At 39.8% G+C, this 21544-nt stretch overlaps 4 protein-coding genes across 6 annotated transcripts in view; 2 read left to right on the plus strand and 2 right to left on the minus strand.

The window, feature by feature from the left end:
- Window positions 1-38: 38 nt before the first annotated feature.
- LOC6732211 (vitelline membrane protein Vm34Ca) lies at window positions 39-547 on the minus strand. Its single transcript, XM_039292791.2, has one exon. The coding sequence runs from the start codon at window positions 482-484 to the stop codon at window positions 125-127; it is 360 nt and encodes a 119-aa protein (XP_039148725.1). The 5' UTR covers window positions 485-547; the 3' UTR covers window positions 39-124.
- An 846-nt stretch (window positions 548-1393) lies between these two features.
- LOC6732212 (FAD synthase) lies at window positions 1394-2405 on the plus strand. Its single transcript, XM_002079305.4, has one exon. It carries the CDS (start codon window positions 1485-1487, stop codon window positions 2247-2249), a length of 765 nt encoding a protein of 254 aa, XP_002079341.1. The 5' UTR covers window positions 1394-1484; the 3' UTR covers window positions 2250-2405.
- Window positions 2406-2623: 218 nt separating this feature from the next.
- Window positions 2624-3525, minus strand: LOC6732213. Its single transcript, XM_002079306.4, has 2 exons — window positions 3326-3525; window positions 2624-3269 (listed from the first exon to the last, which is right to left on the minus strand). Exons 1-2 carry the CDS (start codon window positions 3421-3423, stop codon window positions 2729-2731), a joined length of 639 nt encoding a protein of 212 aa, XP_002079342.2. The 5' UTR covers window positions 3424-3525; the 3' UTR covers window positions 2624-2728.
- A 775-nt stretch (window positions 3526-4300) lies between these two features.
- LOC27209149 overlaps window positions 4301-21544 on the plus strand; it is a 51126-nt gene continuing 33882 nt past the window's right edge. Inside the window, exons 1-3 of one of the 3 annotated variants that reach the window (XM_016184643.3) lie at window positions 4301-4649; window positions 8923-9460; window positions 11735-12076. In XM_016184643.3, the coding sequence (XP_016024893.1) occupies window positions 9094-9324 (231 nt within the window). In that variant the 5' untranslated portion in view covers window positions 4301-4649; window positions 8923-9093 and the 3' untranslated portion in view covers window positions 9325-9460; window positions 11735-12076. Of the gene's footprint in view, window positions 4650-8395; window positions 8412-8910; window positions 9461-11734; window positions 12077-21544 lie in introns of those variants that run through there. The other 2 variants (XM_039291013.1, XM_039291014.1) reach the window with 2 other exon arrangements.

Below are 21544 nucleotides of genomic sequence, written 5' to 3' on the forward strand. Positions count from 1 at the left end.
GTTAAACCATTTTATCCCCCAAATTGAAACGTTTCAAGTTTTATGATTAAACATAAATATTTTTTTTATTTTGTATGCATTGCTGTTGTCGGTGATCAGGGGTTAGTGGAGTCTGTAGACCAGTTTACCACTGGATGGGCTGAGGAGCGTAGACGGGGGCGTACTGCGAGTAGGCACCGGCGGATCCATAGCTGGGAGCTGGGGCGCTGCATGGCACTGGGGCCAGGTTGGGCTGGCAGCTGAACAGGTAGTTCTTGGGGCAGGGAGGAGCCGGGATCGAGACCGGAGCGGCGGCGTAGGATGGAGCAGCTGGGGCGGCGTAGGCCTGGGGAGCGGCAGCCGGAGCGGAGTAGGATGGAGCCGGAGCAGCGGCGGGCTTGCCGTAGCCACCACCGTAGGAGGAGCCGAGCATCTTATCCTCCTTATCGGCGGCAACGAAAGCGGCCAGCAGGCAGATGGTGGAGACGATGGCGATGCACTTCATGTTGATTGATTGATGATTTCTTAGACTGTTGGTAGCAGACTGCGATGCTTCTGGCTTCGACACTTGAGGTTTATATACCCGATGCAATGCTATGAAAAGTGCAGATGCAAGCACTGACCAAGTTTTCAGTTTACCCAACGACCCCTCGAAGTCGACGTGAGTGGCGCTTTTTTTGCATGGCCAACAGAAAGCGAAAAGAACAAACATTTCCTCTACTTTTTTTGGGCCACTGAACTTGTTGAGTAAACAATTTGTCGCATGCCAAAAATGTAAATTAATGAAGTAACGGAACTAAAATTTGTTGAAGCACCAAGAATTGAATGTACTTAGCTTTGCATTGAGCTATATTATTTTACTGAACAACTTTAACTCAATTGAAATAAATGTAATAAAATTAATATTTTATGTGAATAAATTATTTATATCTAAAATATTTATTTAGTTCAATGAGCTTAATTTTTCACAAGAATTTGTAGTCGCGTGCCGAATATGCGGTCACTGCAAAAAATATTCGTTTATGTTTTTGCATAGCAACAATTGTTTTTGCATAAACCTTCTTTATAAAGTTCTTTAAAATCTGTTGATTAAGTAACCTTTATGCTTCTTTAGAATAAATTTTAAGCGATACTTTTTCCTAAAAAATTTAAAAAAATATTTGTATAGCTGTGCGTAGTTAAAAGTGGCTTATGTTATTTTAAATGATTAAATTATTTTATTCAGTTCTTAAAAATTTTGAATTTTAAAACTATATTCTAGTTTCATATTTCTGGAAGAAATCCAGCTTATATACCGTAGATAATCAGAAGTATCTTTATTAGTTTTTGTAAGCTCTATTTTCAATATGAAAAACATCGAAAATTTGTGACCTATATAATAGGAATCCAGCAGTCATAAAATGCTTTATTTCAATTTAAAAATCGATGTTGCTTTTATATTTACATTATCCAAAGCATTACATTACATTAACCAAAGGGCTTGAGTTTAATTTTATCTCGTCAAAATGAAACTCGCTTCGCAATTTTGGCACAAAGTCTGTGGTCATTATCGCACAAGTCGTGGGTTGCATATTCCACCAGTTGAAAAGAGTGAATCGAATGACCAATTGAGGGACAAACTCGAGCACACTGAAGAGGTAATAAAACGGGCCATGACTTTGTATAAGCCAAATGAGATGATGCTGTCCTTTAATGGTGGAAAGGATTGCACAGTCTTGCTGGATATTTTGGCCAGGATGACGCCACCCTCGATGCCACTAGGAGCGGTTTACGTGAAGTCTGCAAATCCATTCGAGGAGCTGGAGAAGTTCGTGGATGATTCTGTGCAGCGCTATGGACTTCAGCTGAGGCGATACGAAGGAGTCCTTAAGGTTGCCTTTGAGCAGCTAATAGCCGAGGATTCCCAGGTGAAGGCCATCTTCCTCGGCTGCCGGCGCAGCGATCCTGAAAGCTGCAATCTATACGAGCTGGAGCCTACTAACAACGGATGGCCAGCGATGATGCGGATCTTTCCGCTGCTTGAGTGGAGCTACCACGACATTTGGAGTTATTTGCGCTCCAACAATCTGCCCTACTGCTGCCTCTACGATCAGGGCTACACATCTTTGGGAGATCGCAGCTCAACGCGGGTCAATCCCAGTCTGCTGGCTTACGACGAAAAGCTGGACAAGATGACCTATCGACCGGCCTACGAATTGGAGGATGAGCGCCTGGAGCGGTTCAACAGGGATGAGCATGGCCAGGCCTCAGTCAGCGGATCCAAACAATAATCATTGGCCAAAGTTCAGGTCAAGCTCAAAGTTTCTGGCTCTGCTCTTGACTTGATTTTCTTTTCATTTTTTCCCGACCCAAAACGAGACAAAGTGGAGCAGCAAGTGTCAGCTAACTGGGCCGACAATTCTTCGCTGAGACCCCATTTCATTTGTTCACATTTCGCTTATCACACAATTCGAATAGCTTGAACAAACCGGCCTAGCCCCTTATACAACTTTTAACTACTGTATAAGAGAAATGCTAGTAAAAGTTTTAGATATTTGGTGAGTTTTGTCAAAGCTTTTCGCACCAAAAGCTCAGGAACTCTGTGGTCTTAAATGTTGAAATTTTGAAGTATTAAATTAACTATTTGTTTATCTATAAGTTACCATTACTTTAAAAAATTGATATTTATTCTGTAAACTTTTCTTTATAATGCCGAAATAAATATTATAAGCCCGAATATTACGTCTTTAGAGCTGCTATTTCTTTGGGTTTACTTAGGCTCCCTTATGAAATAAACCAGCTCATGTGTCGGTTGAGCTTGGAGTTTACTTGGCGGTAATGATGTCGTGGTACTGGTTCCCTCGTCATCCACCAGGAGCAGTCGGTGATTGCGCCTATGACATTTCTGCTTCTGGGTCGCCTTTTTCGCTTTTTCGACTTCGTTACCATTGGGATACTCCTGACTGGATGACTGTGCCTGAGGTGCGTACTCTAAAATATCACGATAAACTTTCCACAGACTCTGATCCTCGGAACGGTCCAGCCAGTTGAGCAGATCCTGAATGGTCTTATCATGTCGGTGGGCAACTTGCGAATTAAAAGGCGGATGCTTTCGAGTGGCAAACTGTGCCCGGTAGCCAGTTTTGTTGGTTTTCGGAGTAAGACTGACGCGAAACCATTGCTGATCCTGCGGATCCTCGCCTATTAGTGAGTATTCGAAGTCAGGAGCCACCGAGGATGTCTCCTGAAGAAGGCCCAAGTGATCAGTGGTGGACACCACGCTGTTGTTGACTGCCGCTAACGGTACTTGTCTACGAATGTTGCAATATTGTATTGTTCTAAGGAGTAAAAAATTAGAAATATTTACCCCAACTGAGAGTATCTGGTCAACTCGGTGGGTACGGCTCTTCCACCGCTGGCCAGCATATACAAAATTATTATTCCCATATACGGTTTGTTCCACATTTCGCCAATTTTCGCTGAGTGCTGTTAAGTTTTTGAGTTCACAGCGTTATATAGTGTTTATGCTTGGGTTTTGTCATTTTCCCGGTTGCTGGGGAATCGTGTTCGGCGTACAAACCGGCATGTAAAAGTAGCTGAAATGATTACGATTGAACAAATGCTATTTCTCGGATAGCTAACACTGGTGATATACTGTCACGTTTGAGGTTTGAGTTACAATATTGTATTTTAAATGCTGCTTTCTTTGGAATATCTCCCATATTTGCATTTCTAAAGATAATTAATGTTAGATGTTATTTAAGCTCTACTTACTATGTAGTTGTATTGGAAAGCTTAACACATTTTTGATGGGTGTCACATTTCTCTATTGTTAATTAGGAAATAAAAAGGATTTTCCTCTTCCTTCTTGTGGCTAATACGAATATTTGCCTTTTGAATTCATTTGGGGAAATGCCACTTGGCCAAGTCACTTCCGGTGCGCTCTTTCCGTTTCCGCTTCGCTCTCGCAACAGCTGTCGGAGCATTGCCAACATGGACGAATGTTATTATCAGTGAAATTGGCGACCTTTCCAATGTGGGTAAACTCTGAAGGATGTTAATCAACAAGGCTACTTTCACTTTAGCACACAGCTAGGGCCGCCACCCCGCACCCCTTCGTCCTGCGGTGAGCGTGCGCCCGAGAGACGACTTTCTCTCGCCCATTTCTCGGCACACTCTCCATTGCTCTCTGTCAGCCTTTTAACAGCAGCTGAGACGGCACAGCTGTTTGGCATTTTGCGCGCGCACTTTGCTAAAACAAAACGAAACGCATATCACACATACGCGCCGTGGTACGGCGAAGGCGACTCTCCTTGGGCTCGACAGGACTCGGAACCGTTTCGCACGCTCAGTAGACAATCTTTCCTCATTTCGTTAACACACTCACAGCACCTTTAAGCGAACCAATAATATACAGAAGAATTTCCCCAAAGCAACAAACAGCAACAGTAGCTAAATGAAATACCCAAAGATAAAACGAATAGATATATAAATACACATAAATTATTTTCCATTATAAAAAGAGCTTGAATAGATCCGTGTGTTGTTCGCCGACTAATATATTAACCAGCTATATTTAATCAAACCACATTAAATTGAATTAACTAAATGTCAACGTGCGTGTCAAGTGCAAAAAGCTAAATCCTTCGTCCTGTTGTTGTGGCTGTCGTCTCCTGAAACTTTAAACGAAAGTATGTAAAAAAAATGTATCTCTTATCAGGCAGCTTCGTTTATGCGTGGCACTTTAATGGCAAACAGGCAGAAATGGCCCGATATACGGCGGCCAACTGGCTTTAACCATTTTATCCAATTCACTTTCTGTATCCTGTTTTATTTGAGCTATTCCTTAGACAAGTTAGCCACTTATCAGTTGAGAAACGAACGCTATGGATTGTAGTTTGTGTGCAGAGTAATTGCTGTGCTCGGTATCTGATAACAATCACTTATTCCCATTGAAAGCCAATCGTTATTATAATTGATGGGCGGCCAACATCATGTGATGTCAGTGAGGGAATATTGTGAAAAAGTACAGGACCTTGAATGGTCTGAATAGTGGTGTCAATAGTATTTTGCATTTAATATGAATTGATTTTGTTATTAAAACAAAAAACCGTGCAATTAAAAAAAAACAATATATTCCCTTGAGCTAAGAGTTTATATTTTGGCCAACTTAATTTATTTCACCTTTTGTTCGGCATTATCTGTTATTCTTAATTTAATTAAATTTTTGTTTGGCCCATGTTCGTTGAATAGATTGTTCGTTGCCTGCGTGTTCAAGTGGCGTGTAAAGTAATTTAGCAAACCAGCAAACTTTTCGGTGGCGCTTAATTTTTAGCGCAAAACAAATAAGCAATTGCAAGAGGCACGGGGCCGAAACGAACAAATGCGGACTGCGAAAGTCCTTCAGAATGAGCCGAGCGGAGTAGAGTTTCAGCCAGGTTAGTTAAGCGAAAGAAAAAGTTTTGGCCTGGCCATTACTTTCACTTTTTCAGCATTTCAGCAGTGCTTCGCCACTGCAATATTTTCGCCGTTGTCTAAGCCAACTTGGGGCTTCACCTTAGGTGTGTCTACAGCATGTATAGGTATATATAAATATATATATATATATATTTTATATACTGGATATGTGCGCTCGAGTGATGTTGCGCGAACTCGTCCTTCAATAGTTCTGCTGTTAGATTTTCCTCATCAAATGCCTTTAAAGCGTTTTATGAACCTTGCGTTTGACTTACAACTTTCATAACTTTATACTTTAATTTCAAGTAACTTGGGTGGCAGAAGGGTTTAGGCGACTAACTTTCCTAACAAGTTTTCGCTTTCAAAGCTTTAATTTCGTTATCTGTTAATGTTAAAAGAAGTTTATTCAAAAAGCAGGCTTGGAATTTGAATTTAGTTTTTAATTATTAACACTACTTTCACTTGAAATATTTATCAAATTATAAATAACTTTTAAAATATTATGTTTGCCAATGTGAATACTATAAATACATTATATGTTAGAAAATAATTTATTATTTTCAATTATTAATGATTTTGATTGTTTTCATTCACAAAATGTTGGTACGTCAATATTGGTTAAAAGTTAGAAAATCCCCTAACATTTGTTCTACTTCTTTACTACCGTTTATTTTAAGAGTGTGGGTGCGCAGGAATAAAAACTAGCTTTTGTGTGAGCTGAGCTATGGTAACTATAAAAAAAAGTGCTACAACTCGGTTTGGAGTCGTAAATTGTTGATGTTGCTGTTGCCATTTGTTGGTGGTTTCTCCCACCGGCTTGTTGTTCCTGTTGTTTTGGCCCTGCAGCTTGACTTGTAATGAATATAAAACTGCCTTTTAACTGCCTTGGTCGTAATCCTTCTCATATCCTTGCCAGCTCGGTTTTTATTCGTGCCCGAGGGTTATGCGAATTCCTTTTCCTGAATTGTTTTACGATCTCCACCTAGAGGCTTTTACTCAACCAAATGCTCGTTCTTCAACACGAAACTTGTTGAAGCAAAGACGAATCAAACAATTGAATTGGAGAAAAAAAGCCGCCTGATTTTTGGCACACTATAAACTTGTGTATAATTTTTGCGAATCTATTTTTCGTTCGCCGCTTTGAATAGAAACGATTTGGACATTTCACTTTTGCGATTTTTTGCTCCAGTTCCTGTTTGGCAAGTCGCGTCGGTTTCTTTCGCCAGAGCAACCAGTGTTTTGTGTGAGATAAGCAGCTTGACCGTGGCCACAGCCATCCATAGGAAGTGGGTGTTGGCCTGGACTGGGCATCGCGTGGGAACCGGGCAGGATGAGCAGGACATCCATGGCACAAGGACAGGCGAAAGCGCCCGAGTCTTGGTTATCCAGGCGACGGCACGTACGGAGCCGAAGCGTGCACTGCGAGATGATAATTCGTTGAATATCCAAGCCAGCCTCGAATTTATTCCGTATAGCACCCCGTACGGATGGGAGGGGTATGGAGGTCTCTGGAAGTGCTAAGTGTTGAGCTGATATGCAAAGCAGCTATATGTATTGCTATGGACAAATCCGAATAAAACCAAACCGCACTCTGTTTGGGTATATCGATGGATATTCTGCTCAGACGAAAAGCAATTTTCGAGAATTCAAGGACGAAAACAGAAATTCCCACAGTAAACCGTGAAAAGATTTCAATTGAAATGTATGTGGGAAGCAATTTTAAAGAGAAAGCCAGGTTTAAAGAATTTACTATTAAGCAAAATATGAAGTAGTTTGATAATGCAATTTTTAGGACTATTTTCGAAAAATACACACATAATTGATATACTTATTTATAGTTTTTAGCTAGAGTTGTTTACTGACTTGAGATGAACTCGTATTTATCAAGGCTGCTTTTGGCGCTAACCCACATTGTGAACAGTCATTTGGCCTCCATTATAGACTCATTGACAGACACTAAGCTGAAAGGATCAAATTAGTCATCTTGATGGGCTGTATATCTTATGGTCGCACATATATTCCGCTCTGTATGCCAAATAAGACAATAACTTCTGGCTTTAATGAGAGTGGCCAATGCCAAAGCCAAAGGCCAACGTGAATTTGTTTCAAAGTCGTTTGGTGTGCGTGTGAGCAGCGCATGGATGTGGCTAAGAAGCTACGAAGCTGCCACATATGCACGAGTGTGGGTCGGTGGGCTTTTGGCCAGGCCAACGCCTGAATGTCTCAGCGTGAAGTGAAATCTTTTAAAAAGCCTTGAAGTAGTCCGCTGCCAACTTTTCGACAAGACAGCTCTAAAAGTTCAAGTTAAGTGCAGCGGGCAATAGCAACAGCATACCAGCCATACCAGCTAGAAAACATGGCCAACAATCGACGTCTTAGGGCCTTCTATATACACTCCCCAACTGTTGTTGTTATAAACAAGAAGCCAGGAACAGAACTGGCCAAGTTGGCAACTCTCCGGATGCTCCTGCGCGCGCATATACACATTCCGTCGAATCTGGAGAGCCAGAAAAGCCAGAAAACCGGAGAGCGAAGAGAGAGAGTTGTATTCCCACAGGACCTGAGGACGCAGCTGCTTGCCATCCAGTGGCAAACCCATGTCCTTTAGTATACAAAACGGCAGCGAGCAAAGCGTTTGCCATTCGGCCACAGAGAACGCAAAAACGGCGACAATTGGCACTGACAGCAGCCACAATATCAGCGCCAAAAGTTCGCGTCAAATGAAGTGAAAAGTGAAAGTTGCAAACTTGTGCAAAATTATACCCCAGCTTATGCCCAGGTGGGCCTGTCGCTCGGGCGCACGTGGCGTATGTGTGATATTTCCCAGTGAGATTGAATTAAACACGTTTGTCTCCTTCGCTCAGCTCAAAGGACTCCCTGGAGCATCCTCACCCATTGGCTAATATTTTATATGCCGCCATACGGTTCCGTAGATTGAAACTGGTGCGCGATTAAGTTAACTGCTGGGGAAACGAAGAGTTTCATGGCCAAGAAAAGTACAAGCATACATTTCACAGAAACAATTTTATCTTACAGATACTTATCGTAATTTCAAAAAGTATGAGTAGCCCATTTTTTCTCTATACATCTGATACCAGTGCAGAAATATATACAAATATTTTATCGGTTTATCAGAGGTTATTCAAAGCTTGTTTAAACCAGGGGGCTATATTTTAACAGCGTCTAAAACTTGAATAAATAATCATTACAATAACTATTCAACTCTATACTAAGCTAATATAAAGGAATGATTTTGATTTTATTATTCCAAAAGTCACAAACTTTCTGTGTCCTTACGAAGACCTCTTCCTTGCTAATCATGGTCAGTGTTATTCTAGTTGATGTTTTTCCTCAACGAGCAATCCTTGTATTTCCTTTCAGTTTAAGTTGGTGCTTCCATTTTATGTTTATTAACCTCTTGGCTTATTTGCAAGCAAATGTTTGATCAACTAACTTTAACTGAAGTTCTTCTTTGGTTTTTCATATATTTTATCGAAATGGCTACAGGAAAAGTTTGGCAGCCATGAAAACCCCCGACTTTGATAACAAACTGCGCGTATAAACTGCAATGGGAAATGAGCACACAGGGAGAAGCCATTGTGAAACTGTGAAAGTGTAATCAAATAAATTCCCTCGCTGAATAATCCGAGTCGCAGAATAAAGGTCAAATCGTAGAAAATGTGCATAAAAACCTGCAAAGACATTAAATTCGGTGAACACAGCGACGGTGGCCATGAAGGTGGAGAGAACATAGTCATCCGCACATCCAAATCTGATTACGAGCACTTCCAACTTCAACTGCAGCTGCAGGCCAGGCTAAACAAACAAAAGCACAAAGGCTACAAATTGCCCAACTTTAAGATTCTCATGTGTTGCTGCTACTTCATCATCATTGTATTGATGATATGAAAACGAAAGGCACAAACTACCATGCAATGAAACTCAATCTCCAACCAAAAATGCTTCAATTATATAGATAAATGCCAACATATTGAAACCACAAAAGCGAACCAGAAATTATTGTTCAACTAAACTCATAGAAAAGGTAAAAATTTTGTGTTGCCTACTTCTGGGCGGAAATAGTTAATAAGTGGTATATTTTAATTATGCCGAAAACCTGTGTAAACACCTACTAATATTTCATTTTAAGTTTTAGTTAATTGCCAGTGAAACCGTTTATGTTTTGTAATATATTATTTAAGTACTTTTTTAACATGTGTTCTTTGCGACTATATTGATTTTGTTAAATGGGGTTTACTATCAATAAACCATAAAGAATAGAAACTACCTGATTTACTGGGCTACACTGCTAGCAAGGTCTTCTAAAAATAGTCACGGGTTTTAAAATGCTAGACTAGTTAGCATGAGTTACTCCACCATATTTTCTACTTATCGAGTTATATCAATTGGCATTTTACGTGGCTGTTTGGTTTATTGAAATTAGCGCTAAATTGATTTATACCGCAATATGTTGCCGCCGTCAATATACGAATTACGCATACGGTTTGCTTTTTGTTTGTGCCCTGGCTTTGTTTGCTTGGCTTGTACCCGCTGATTACTCATACGACGCGTGGCACATTTCATGAAAATTGATTTTACACTGCGACAAAGCTCGAAGAACACACACACAACACCCCACACCCTCTGCTATCCCCGCATGTGTGTGTTGAGTATGTGGTATTTGTTTTTGTTTTTATTCTGATTTTCAATTCACATTGCTGACCTACATTTTCGGTTTGCGTGGGTGAGGCTCTGGTATTTTTTTTTATTATTGTTGGTTTTTGGGCCACAGGTTTCTGGAAAAAATAAGGAAAAAACAGCCTGAGGCTATAATTTATTCGTTTACTGCCAGGAAATTAATTAATCCGCGGAGCCACAATTTTTAAATATTCCCAATGAATAATTAAATGTGCCTTTAAATTTTGACGAGTGTCTGAACGGTTTACGAATTATTTATTCAACAATTGCAGTTTGAACGATTTTTTAGGCGCATAAATATTTACACGATATTTTTGCCGGCCGCTATAAATATATTTTGGTATAAAAATATTAAATGAAATTCCATTTCCATTCATGGAAAGTAGAGAGCAGCCTGGCTGGTTCCCTTTTTATATTTCGTAAAACCATAAGCCCCTCAAGTCGGAAAAGTGTAATTCTACCTTAAATGATTTTCTTTTATTTTTATTCCTTTGTATGGTCGTAAGCAGCGTATTTACAGCAGAGGCAACTCGTAAATGGAGGCAGTCGTTATTGCGCTGATATTGTCAGCTTTGAATTTATTTTTATATTATCGGACTTTATGGCTACCGTAAACATGCAGTTCGGGTGCTTTCTTCGGCTCAAGGATTTTTACGCGAATTTTAAATCCTTGGAAGGAACATGCTTTACAGCTAGCATTCTTATATATATGTAAATATTTGTACCCATATGTCATAAGCTGAAGTGAATTTCGATATTTTGTGAACATGAATGAAACGTGCAGTAAATGGAACAAATGGGATACCAATCTCGTTTTCTGGCAGCCTTTGCCACAGATGGTTCCATTTGGTAGATAAAATACAAAGAATTAACCAAATGATTGAGACTTTGTGAAAAGAGGTCGAAATTGTGAGATCTACATATATGCAGAAATAAGTCGAATGAAAATGTATTCATGTTATATGTTTGAAGAAGCAATTAACAGCAACAAGTTGAAGTTTCTAGCTTTGTTGTTCTTTAAAAAATGTTTTTGTATTGATTTTTATGTTAAGTTTTGTAAAAAAAGGTTATATACATAGTGTGTCTGACAAACAATTCTTTCCCAATATAGCCTATAGTGTCCTGATAGAAAAAATAGATTTTGCACTCGACTTAGATATATATTTTCGATTCTCAACCACTGTGAAACACGAAACATTTTTATGAAAAGGTACAGACAAACACATGTGACCCGATATATATTCTTTGTCATTTGTATGCGTAGCTAAACCCTTTATTATCCTTTATGTGCTTTTATACCAATTCACACACACACACATACTCACTGACCACGTAAGCATATCCTGTCCAAATGTTGTTGTAGCTGGTGTCTAGCCATTGTGCAATCAAATTGTTCGGTGGGCGTTGCTTTTGGGTTAGCGCCGCTTACGCATGCATTTACAACAAATTATACGAAGGGAATTGTTATTAATGCTTTTGGCAAGGTCACGGAATGGCTTTTTGGGAAATTAGATAAAGGGTTTTAGTTGGGTGGGCAAGAATGTGACTGAAATATAAAAAAGAGTCTTTTGTATTCATATCCATTCCATAACTAATTTACTTGTTTTTGTTCTATTTTCAGATCTCATTCGATTGCTGTCTATAGTATAAACCATCAGTTATTTCAATACATGTGTTACAACAAATTAAATGAATTAAATATATATATAAATATATGTGTATAGTTCAATAACGAAGTTAAATATTTTCAAATCTAGCTTAAAGAGAGCTATAAGCTAATGTTTTTGTGTGTGTGTAAAGTGCAATTGTTAAACCATAATCATTGGAAAGCATATGTTTAACTGCAAAGCAATCACTAATTCAAATAACCTGTAGCTGCAATAATAAACACCAATATTCAGCAATGAAATCGACGAATGGCTCCAGCAAGTGGCATAATTTTTGAAAATAATACCTTCGTGAAGTGAGTACAGCTGATTTTTTATACATGTTTTCAGTAGACCCATTCAATATTTTTATATAGAAAGTTTAGTGAAAGTTAAAAGGACAATGTGTTAATCCAACACTTTTTGGTAAACCCATTGTTTGTTTCACCATTTAATAGACTATAGAATTAAAACCCTTTAAAATTGAGTAAATAATATTGTATTCGATAGATTCATACGTATGCTCCGTAGAAACAGTAGTGAATCACTCGTAATTAGTTATTTCCCTTTGGCAAATAATAGCTGGCAAGTTGTCGAAATTCATTACAGTAGAGTTTAGCCACCTTGTCCACTAGTCGTATGCGTAATGTGGGTTGGAACATCTATACTCCACCGAAAATGTTTAGCAAGCGACAATATTGAATGGCAAAGTAAATTTGTGGATTATGTTGACAGACATGCGAGAATTCTCCCCGGGCTGGGCAAACAGAGTGTTTCAAACAGACAATCAGGTCGGGGAAGCCATTTCTCTGATTTCTGATTGTGTGTCCTGTTTGCCTTTTTCAGCTTGCCCACAGTCAATAGCAAATGCAATTTTAAACAGTTCCTGGTAATTGTTTTATGGCACTCGAAGGAGTCACAAACAAATCAAAGTGAAAAACAAGTCAACAAAACGACTTGCGACGAAAGATTTATGTGAGTGCCTCAACGAACAGAGCGGACATTATAAAGTCGTAACAAAAGACGCTCACTTGGCAATTTGGCTTATCAAAAAGCCAATAAATAATAAGCCAAAGAGCTCGTTGCACGGTACATGAAAAGTAGATCACGATTGTGGAGAAAAAACTTGTTTTTTGTATTTCACATGTCGGCGCAAAGAGCGTTCCATAGTAATAGTATTGTTATATGTGTGTGCTTGTCAACAGGACATGTTGACACTTTTTATGCATAGAAAATTCATCTAATTGGCACAGTCTGCATATTTGATTTCACTAATGGAGGCCTGTCAATGGGTCACATGATTGGAATTGGGCTGTGATTGAAGTATCTGGAAATCCATTGATTTTTAACCATAATTTTAAGGCTGCTCGTCGCTTTCGGCGAGGTCAAGAGGTCAAGTTTTCAGTGAAAATGCCAAACTCAGTGGCATTTACACACAGTTCCGTCTGTGAGCAACAAGGTCGAGGTCCCCGAAATTCGAAATACTCACCAGTTTGCCTTTGTCAGAGAAGTGCGTTAATTAAGTAATTTGCCAGGTCACGCTCACCTGTCCTTAGCAGAATAGAACACACCTTTAATGACCGCCCCGGCTGGAAAAAATCGATTTGCGTTCTCTTTTTTCCATTTTCATTGTGGAGCCACCAAATAAACGAGGTCTTTTCTTAAAATCGATGGTGTTTTGGACGCGTAATCAGTTAACAAATGCTCTTTTTTGGGGTTATATCATAAACGTGGGAATGATAACTTTCCCATTTCTTAATCTTAATTCTAAATGTGCAAATTTATTATTATCTTTAACTTCTTTATATTTATACAGTGCAAACTATTTACGTTGCTGCTTAGCTTCCGCAATGCAATTTGCATCTGAAATTCGAAATTTTCATGTTGAAAAGTTATCTGATGAGTTTAGAGGACGATTTATTTTTTTTGGCGTCAGCTCATTGCATTCATTTTAGATCCTTCTCCGTTCGACTTTTGCATAGGAGAAAGTGAAATACCTTTGCATTCTTTTCACCCGGCAAATGGCAAATTCCGCATTTTCCCTGACACAGTTTCTGCTGCTTCGAATTCTGGCCGTTTATTGCATTTTCTCGCATTTCCATTTCACCTAAAATGTTTTGCATTAATTAAAATTGGCTTATGAGTGAGAAGGTGACTAGTGGTTGATTTGGGTTTCGGCTTATTTCGGCGTTAGTCTCGAGTGTTTCTTGAGCGTACATAAATCAGACGCCACAACCACACAGTTCGCACACACAGCGAGGACATCGAGAACGCTTACATAATTTGTTAGGCGCGTCCAAGTCGCAGCCACTAAAAGCAATTTGCTGTAAAAGTAAATACGAAATCGTATTTCATGCCATGTCCCGACAGTCGAAAGACATATGCAAATCATTACTTAAGGACATTTTGGTTGTACATATCCTTGTATACACTTAGTAGTAAGCCGAAGTTGGGTAATGAAATAAATTGAAACAAAATATATTATTATTGTTATAGCCTAAAATTTATTTATTCAGTTATAACTATTTAGATGAAAAACAAATTCGTTTAATTTTGCTTTTAAAGTTTTAATTGTTACAAATAGTTTTATAGTTTAGGGCTCTGGAGATGTCAGCTTTTGTTGCCTAACATTCGGCGTTATTTGAAAAGTTTGCAGTTTTATTAAATTTTTAATGAACTGTACTTGGACGTCTATTACGATTAGAAATACTTACGAGTAGTAAGCTGCTTGTTTTGCTGCTGTTGCTGTCCCCTTTCCTGCTCTCTGGCAACTCGACGCCCAAGGCCGGAAACGGAAGTGTGCACATTGAGGAATGGCGCAAGGAGGAGCGGCAGACGCCAAGATCTTGAATGCGGTGAATGGGCCAAAGTAAGTAGTTGGCCTAGGGAATTTTGCCAACTTGCCGGGCCCAGTGGAGGCCACTTAAATACCTGAAAAAGTTTTTCGCGCTTCCGCCGGAAATTGCCGAGGGCGGTAAGAAAAAAGAGTTTTCCAGTTGCTGGCTTTGTGGGTGAGTGTGTGCGTTTCTGTTCCATATCAAATCTTCTTCAAATGCACAGCGAGACAGCCAGGAAATGCTAAAGGAAATTCGTTTTCTTTTGAGACACGCGCCAAAAAGGGGGAAGATCTGGCTAGCTGGCTGGCTGGCTGGCAAAAACAAGGCGAGGAAAGTCCTTTGAGCGCCTGCTGCAAATATTGCACAAGTGCTCGCCACTCGTCGAGCTGCACAAACACAGTAAGCAAAACAGCAGCAATAGCAGCAACATCAGCAGCTCAGCTCAGCGGGTAAAAAACAAAAGCAAAGCCAAAAGCAAGCTCGTTAAAATTACAAATAGAAGGCAAGTGGCAGAAAAGTGCGCTCAAGGACGCGTTGGCGTCTCCTCGCCCGCCCATCACCCACCGATCCGCCCACCCACTTTCTAATCTTCACATGTGTGGCATTGTGTAGCAGTCATGCAAAGCGTTGTGGCAAGACGAGGCTGCATATGAACTTACTGCTATTCGTATACGTATACGTATTCGTACTCATACCCATACCCATACTCGTATCATGCCATCAGAAACTTGCGCCTCAATTACGAAATGTTATGCTTCCCCCCCCAAAAAAAATGGAGTCCTGCATCAACTGCGCCCCTAGATCCCTAGATTGTAGGGGGCGTGGCATGCGTGTTTACCCTTGCATTAGGCAGCACAGAAAGTTTTCGTTTTGAGTAACTACCTTTTTGCCCGCTCTTGTTTGAACTGTTGCATTTCTGGTTTAGTTGGTTGATATGGTTTCGGGTTGGCATTAGAAGGTCACTCCTGCCACTGACAGGACCTCCTGGTGGGCGGCCATCGGTTGTGTTTCCCCGGCAGGACCAATTTGAAAGTCAAGTCAGCTTTCAAATGCCACCTAGCCAAGTCCGAGCCACGCAAGGGCAAAGAAAACGCTAAATGTAAATTAAAGATATGGCTTGCTGCAAATTTCAAACAGCTAAGAGTGGTTTTGCTTCAGATCGATATGTCTTAGGATTCTTGAACAGTTTAAACCAGAAAAGTCTCAAGACTTTCAAGCACTTGTCTTACACATTCAAGATGTTATTCGAAGCTATTCATTCTATTCAGCTATTCATTTTCCATTTTATAATTATTAGTATTTGTAGTTTAATAAAAGTAGCCATAAATAACTAAGGTATTTTGTAATGATTTGATACAGATACTATTAAAAGTTTTAAATTGAAACGTAGCAACTTTTAGTCCCTTTCCGCCGAAGAAAAGTGTAGCAAAGTTTTGTAAATGCAACTTCAGCACAAATTTGTTTGGCAATTCGCTCAATTAGGCAGGAAATTAACTGCAGCCAAACCACAAAACCAACGCCCATCGATCCCATTGGAATCGAGTCGTGCCCCACCACGCCGGAATGAAGCCCCAACCCCGGCCAGCAGACGCCTGGGATTTATGTCGACAAATTATGCACATTTATTTCAGCGTAAAAGCGAATGGCAAATTATGCAGTCGAAGTCGCAGGATAGACCCCAACCGGATTCCGTGCCGCATCCGTATCCACAATGTAGTCAGGATCGAGAATCGAGTGCAGCGAGGCCAAAGGGCACATAATAAACTTATAATGCGTGACAGGATGCGTGTCGTCGGGTGCCAAGTGGTGCCGAATCCGGTCGAGTCCTGGCGTATCCTGGCGAAAGCCATAAGTGGTTGCGCCTCATTTGGCAGCCCATGCATCTCCGTTTTGGCCGCCTCATTTCCACACCACTCCCCGGATTTATGTGCATTGCATTTTTATTCAAATTTAATTGGTATTTGTTTATGGCCATAATAACAATGTTGGCGCTAATTTAATGGCATTGCGTATACGCAACTACTCATCGTGCAAGAATTTACGATCCATGCCATCGACAGCGCTGAAATTACACTCCAAATGGCCTTCCATCGAGTGGCGTCAACGCTGCTGCTCCAGTTGACAACTGAATAAATGAAATGGCACTCATTTCCGCCTTCAACACTCACACAGAAGTAGTTAAGTTTAAATATTTGCAGCACTCACCATTTTCATGGTATATAACAACGATATCCTGGCTAAATATACCTAATTAACAAAAGTTGTTAAAACTTAAATCTTTTTATCGTGTGCAGCTGTGCAATTTAACGTAAGCAAATATTTGCGTTTGTGACTGCGGGTAATAAACCAGTCCTTCTCCTTAATTGCTTAAACTTAAGTAAATAAAATAAAAGTATGCTAAAAATTTAATTCTTAATTTAATAGAGAGAAAGAAAGGCAAATGTTTTCTACCAACATACACTTAAACAAATATATATAACTACTTAATTATATGCAGCTTCACCATACACGCATCTTCAGCTAATGGAGTGGTAAACAATGCAAATATTTAAACACCTCCCCGTTGCTGCGCCGTGTGATTTAATCACCATCGCATGTGCCACATGGTGCTCCTCTTGGTGTTGCCGGCGATGTTGCCGATGCGGCAGATAAGACATGCATTATGGCGATATAACAAATACGGCGGGGCACAGTGGCTCCGGGTCGCCTGTCGAATGACATAATCGACGCTGCAGTTTCCGCACTCCGGAGTCCGGACAGAATGAGTCCGGAACATTAAAGATGAAGGTGGGCGGTGCATACATGGATGTAAATGCTTGCTTGGATGCTCCACCCGTCGATGTGGATGTATTGCCGCTGCTGACGGGCGGCTTCCTGTTATGACGATGGGACCAACACAAGTGGCAGCTGATGAGTCCTGAAAGGCTGGCTGTTTCAACCATTATAAAACACAGAATGTTATGTGCTGGCTGCTTCCTTCTTTTGCCACTACGGAAAAGTTCCTAATTAGGCAGTTGGGTGTTCGGGGGGCGGGAATGGAGCTAAATTAAAGCTGCAAAGTTTCGCCATGTCGCTGCTAATTGCATTTCAAGTTGATGCTGCCGATGATAATGCTAATTATAATGATTTGGCTGACGTTGATTAGTTTTTTAGTTGGTGTATCTCATATTGAAAAGGAATTTGGCAAACTTATTGTTCATATGTATTTATTGCCAAAAAGTTTCTAGCCCCAATGAACCAAACTTTTCCACTATGGTATTTTAGCCTACTATTTCTGTCAGTGTATAAGATTTCTTCTTTATCTTTTTTATAGTAATAAATTCAATAGTATTCATGTGCTTGGAAGCAGAAGGCGCAATGATATAATGACCTTTTTAAGCTTAATTAAAGTGCCTTTCATACGTTATATTAATTAAACATTTTGAATGTTTTCTTTACTTTCATCAAAAGCTCACCGCTCACATATGATTTTCAATTATGGTTCAATTATACACATTACTGCAAGTCTCCGTTGCAGCAAATGCATTTTATATGAATCAATTGCATTTTAACTGAATCAAGTTAAACAGCTTAAAGTTGAAAACATAAATAATGTGATTTACACGCATGCAAAGCTTTTAATAATTGAGTCTTTCAATTATAAATTATTCAGTGGAATTACGTGCTCATTTGGCAATTCAACCGCTGGCTCATTAGTTCGATTTTAAGCCCAAAAATAAAATAAACTGGGAAGAATGGCGATGGTAAGATTTATTTGCTGCCTAATTTAGAGTTACTGCTGCGTTGAAACTTAGTGAGATAGGCAATTCCACGCCCACCACTTGGGAAAAGTCAAATGTAAAATTTTCGCAATGAAAATTTTGCGGTTCGCTGAATCGAATGATGCTGCTGCAGCTAAACTGCATAAATTGAAGCATTTTGCGAAGCGCACCTTTTCCATTACGTCTCATTAATTTCCACTGGCATTCCAAGTGCACTTTTCCGTGTGCCATGTGTCTTGTGGGCGTGGCCCTCTGTGTGGGCGGGCGGTTATAATTTATTGTATGTTTACTTTACACTCGAGCGCATGCAGCATGTGGAATGATTAAGGGGGTGGGAGCTGTGGAGCTGCAGGTTGGGCCACGCACCGATTTTCCTTCAACTTTTGCTCCGGCTTATGCAAATAAAAGTGCATAAAGATGCAGATGACTGAAAGCTGCACACACACACACACACACACACATCTGCCAGCTTGAATATTTTATGCGCTGCAGTTGTTTTGGGCAATGGGGAAAAGTAATCTCTACTTGAGAAGCCAACTTTTGGGACACTGCACAGTGGGCAATGATGAGTTAAAATAAGTTAAAGTTTAATCTAAAAAATAGCTAACGATGGTATTTTAAAGTATCAAGCTATGAAAGAATATGAATTGATATCACATAGTTATGGTAGTTTAAACACTTACTGTTTTTAAATACTACCAAACATGAATTCAGGAACTTCTTTTGCTGCTAATAAAAATTGTTGAGAAAGAATAAAGTATATCTAAATTATATATTTTAGCAATAAACATTTATTGTACATTTCTTGTACCATTTAAACAGTATTTCAAACTATATTTATGTTATGCCTGTGCTAAACGCTCCGCTTAAAGTTCCCAACTGCAATTGCATTAATTATCCACTGCTGACCATTGTCGCAAGCATCTGGAAAGTGTTTCCATCTTTCAGTTTAGAGCACCAGCAGGAGCTGGACCGATGCTTAAGCACAATATTATTATTATTACTTTCTGCCTGTCGAATTTTAAGCAAAAAGTTCATCCTTCGGCTGGCCGGCGAGGAGCTAGTCCATGCAGTTGTTTAAACTTGGCCCCAAAATGGGAAAGAAAGCAGCGCCCCTCGATGAGAAGGGGAAAATGAAGAGCTGCAGGCGGGCGGAAGACTAGGATGGAGAACTCAACAGCCAGGCACTTGAAAAAGTTGGACTCATCCCCATTCCGGCGCTTGCCCTCTATCTCGTTTCCATCTTCGGGGCGCCACAGGTAGGGGAGAGCAGCTTTCACATTCACATAGATACACAGATACAAATGTGTTTGCGAATATATAGTCTAGTATAAAAAAAAAGTGCACTATATAGAGCTGCCGCTGTGCGCTGTTTGCTGAACTCAACTTGCAACTTTGTTGCCCTGGCATTTCGTACTTTTTGCTATTTTTATAACGAAGAGATCAAGGGTATGTTGGGTATACAAACTAGAGCTTAATGCACACATTTCTCATGCACACATATGTATGAAAATGAAATATTTGTGATGCAAGTTAGAGCTATTACATTTGAAAGTTTATATGGGGTTTAAAGTTTTAATAAGATAAAGTCTTCTTTTGAATTAGTATAAGAGTATTAGTATATCCTTTTATAAAAAGTTAACCTATTCCTTAGAAGTTAGCAGTAATCCCAAAGTAAAATATTTTCTTTTGAACTTAAAATGCAAGCTATTTTCGCATTCAACTGAAATTTGCAGGGTGTGTTACAGTCGAGTTTCGTATTATTTTGCCATTGTCCGCATTTTTTATGTAGCTCTTTCTTTCGCGCACTTTTCTGTCGAATTTGTTGCTGCTGCCTCTGTTGCAGTTGGATATTTCAGTATTTTGGCGTAGTTGGTTCATGGCCCGATGCATTCGAACACTTGCGATGTCGCATGGCCTGCATCTGGTTCCAAAAATAAAATGAAAAAACTGTCATCTAACATGTCAGGAAATTCAAGGAGGCTGCGCTGCATCTGCTTAATTTCTTTGAATACTTGCAGAAAGTTTCGATCATTTTCGTTTTTTTTTTTAATTTATTTCCAAAGGTTAACCATACCCAAAGGGTTTTTGTTATGCTCCCTGGCTACGTTCTACTCGTAATATTTAATTTTTATTTTTGTAAAAGAATATTTAAGAAGAGGTAGTCCACAAACGAAACTTGCAAAGAAATCCACACACTGCATTTCTCAAATGCCATAGAAGCGTTTAATGTAGCGAACAAATTACAAAATGCAATCCTGCCAAGCCAAAGAAAAAACAAGATACTAGAAGGAGATACGGAGAAAGTCTAAGACAAAGGACCACACATGTGGCTGACAATAATGTTGACGACATTTTCTGCTGTTGCACCCAACAATGGAGCTGCGGCCAACAAACTGGAACGACAGTCGCCAACGGGCCAGTACACACCCACATGGATGCAATCCTTCGCCCTCGACGTTTTGCAACCAGTTAGATGGAGCAACACCTACCAGCAAACGGGCGGCCTCAACAAAAATGATTATAAAGGAAATGTTGGGGAAAGCCAAGACACAAACAAAGAGAAATACAAAAACTGGACGTGCCACAGTCACCATTTGTTGCCGCATTTTGACAATTTTGCCATTTAATGTGGCGCAAGCAGTAGCTCGTGGAGATGTGGATGCGGAGGGCAGGAAGATGGTTGCACCAGGATGCGCGCGTGCTGCGATGGGAACTCTAAGACACAATGAGAAATGATTTGCTTGTATGAGCAAACAACGGAAATGCTTATTTCTTTACTATTATTTATTTCTTTTAACTTTACTCAGTTTGAATGAGACCGCTCGTCATTTAAAAATGTCTTTCGTGTTTTTATAGTCATTATTTGAGTGCCTATAAAACCAAAGAAAGGAGCCCCAGAGGCACGCAGAAAATCTGATAATCTTGACAAATTTTCGACTCGGCACCGAGAACTGATTTTCACTTGACTCGATTCCCTTTTTGCATTTTCTATTACCCCGACTCACTCGACTTAAGTGCATAGTGTGTTGTACTGTGCACTAAGTCGCTAGTAAGAAAACAAATTGTATTTTCCCAGTTGTTTGCAATCCCGCCCACTTTGCACCCAAAAATGGCCCACATTGCGTATACGCAACGTTGCACATTTCGGTGAGGAGTCTAGACCGAATGCAAGGATGCCTTACAA

Source organism: Drosophila simulans, chromosome 2L, assembly GCF_016746395.2.
Source record: "Drosophila simulans strain w501 chromosome 2L, Prin_Dsim_3.1, whole genome shotgun sequence".
In the NCBI taxonomy this organism is placed as follows: domain Eukaryota; kingdom Metazoa; phylum Arthropoda; class Insecta; order Diptera; family Drosophilidae; genus Drosophila; species Drosophila simulans.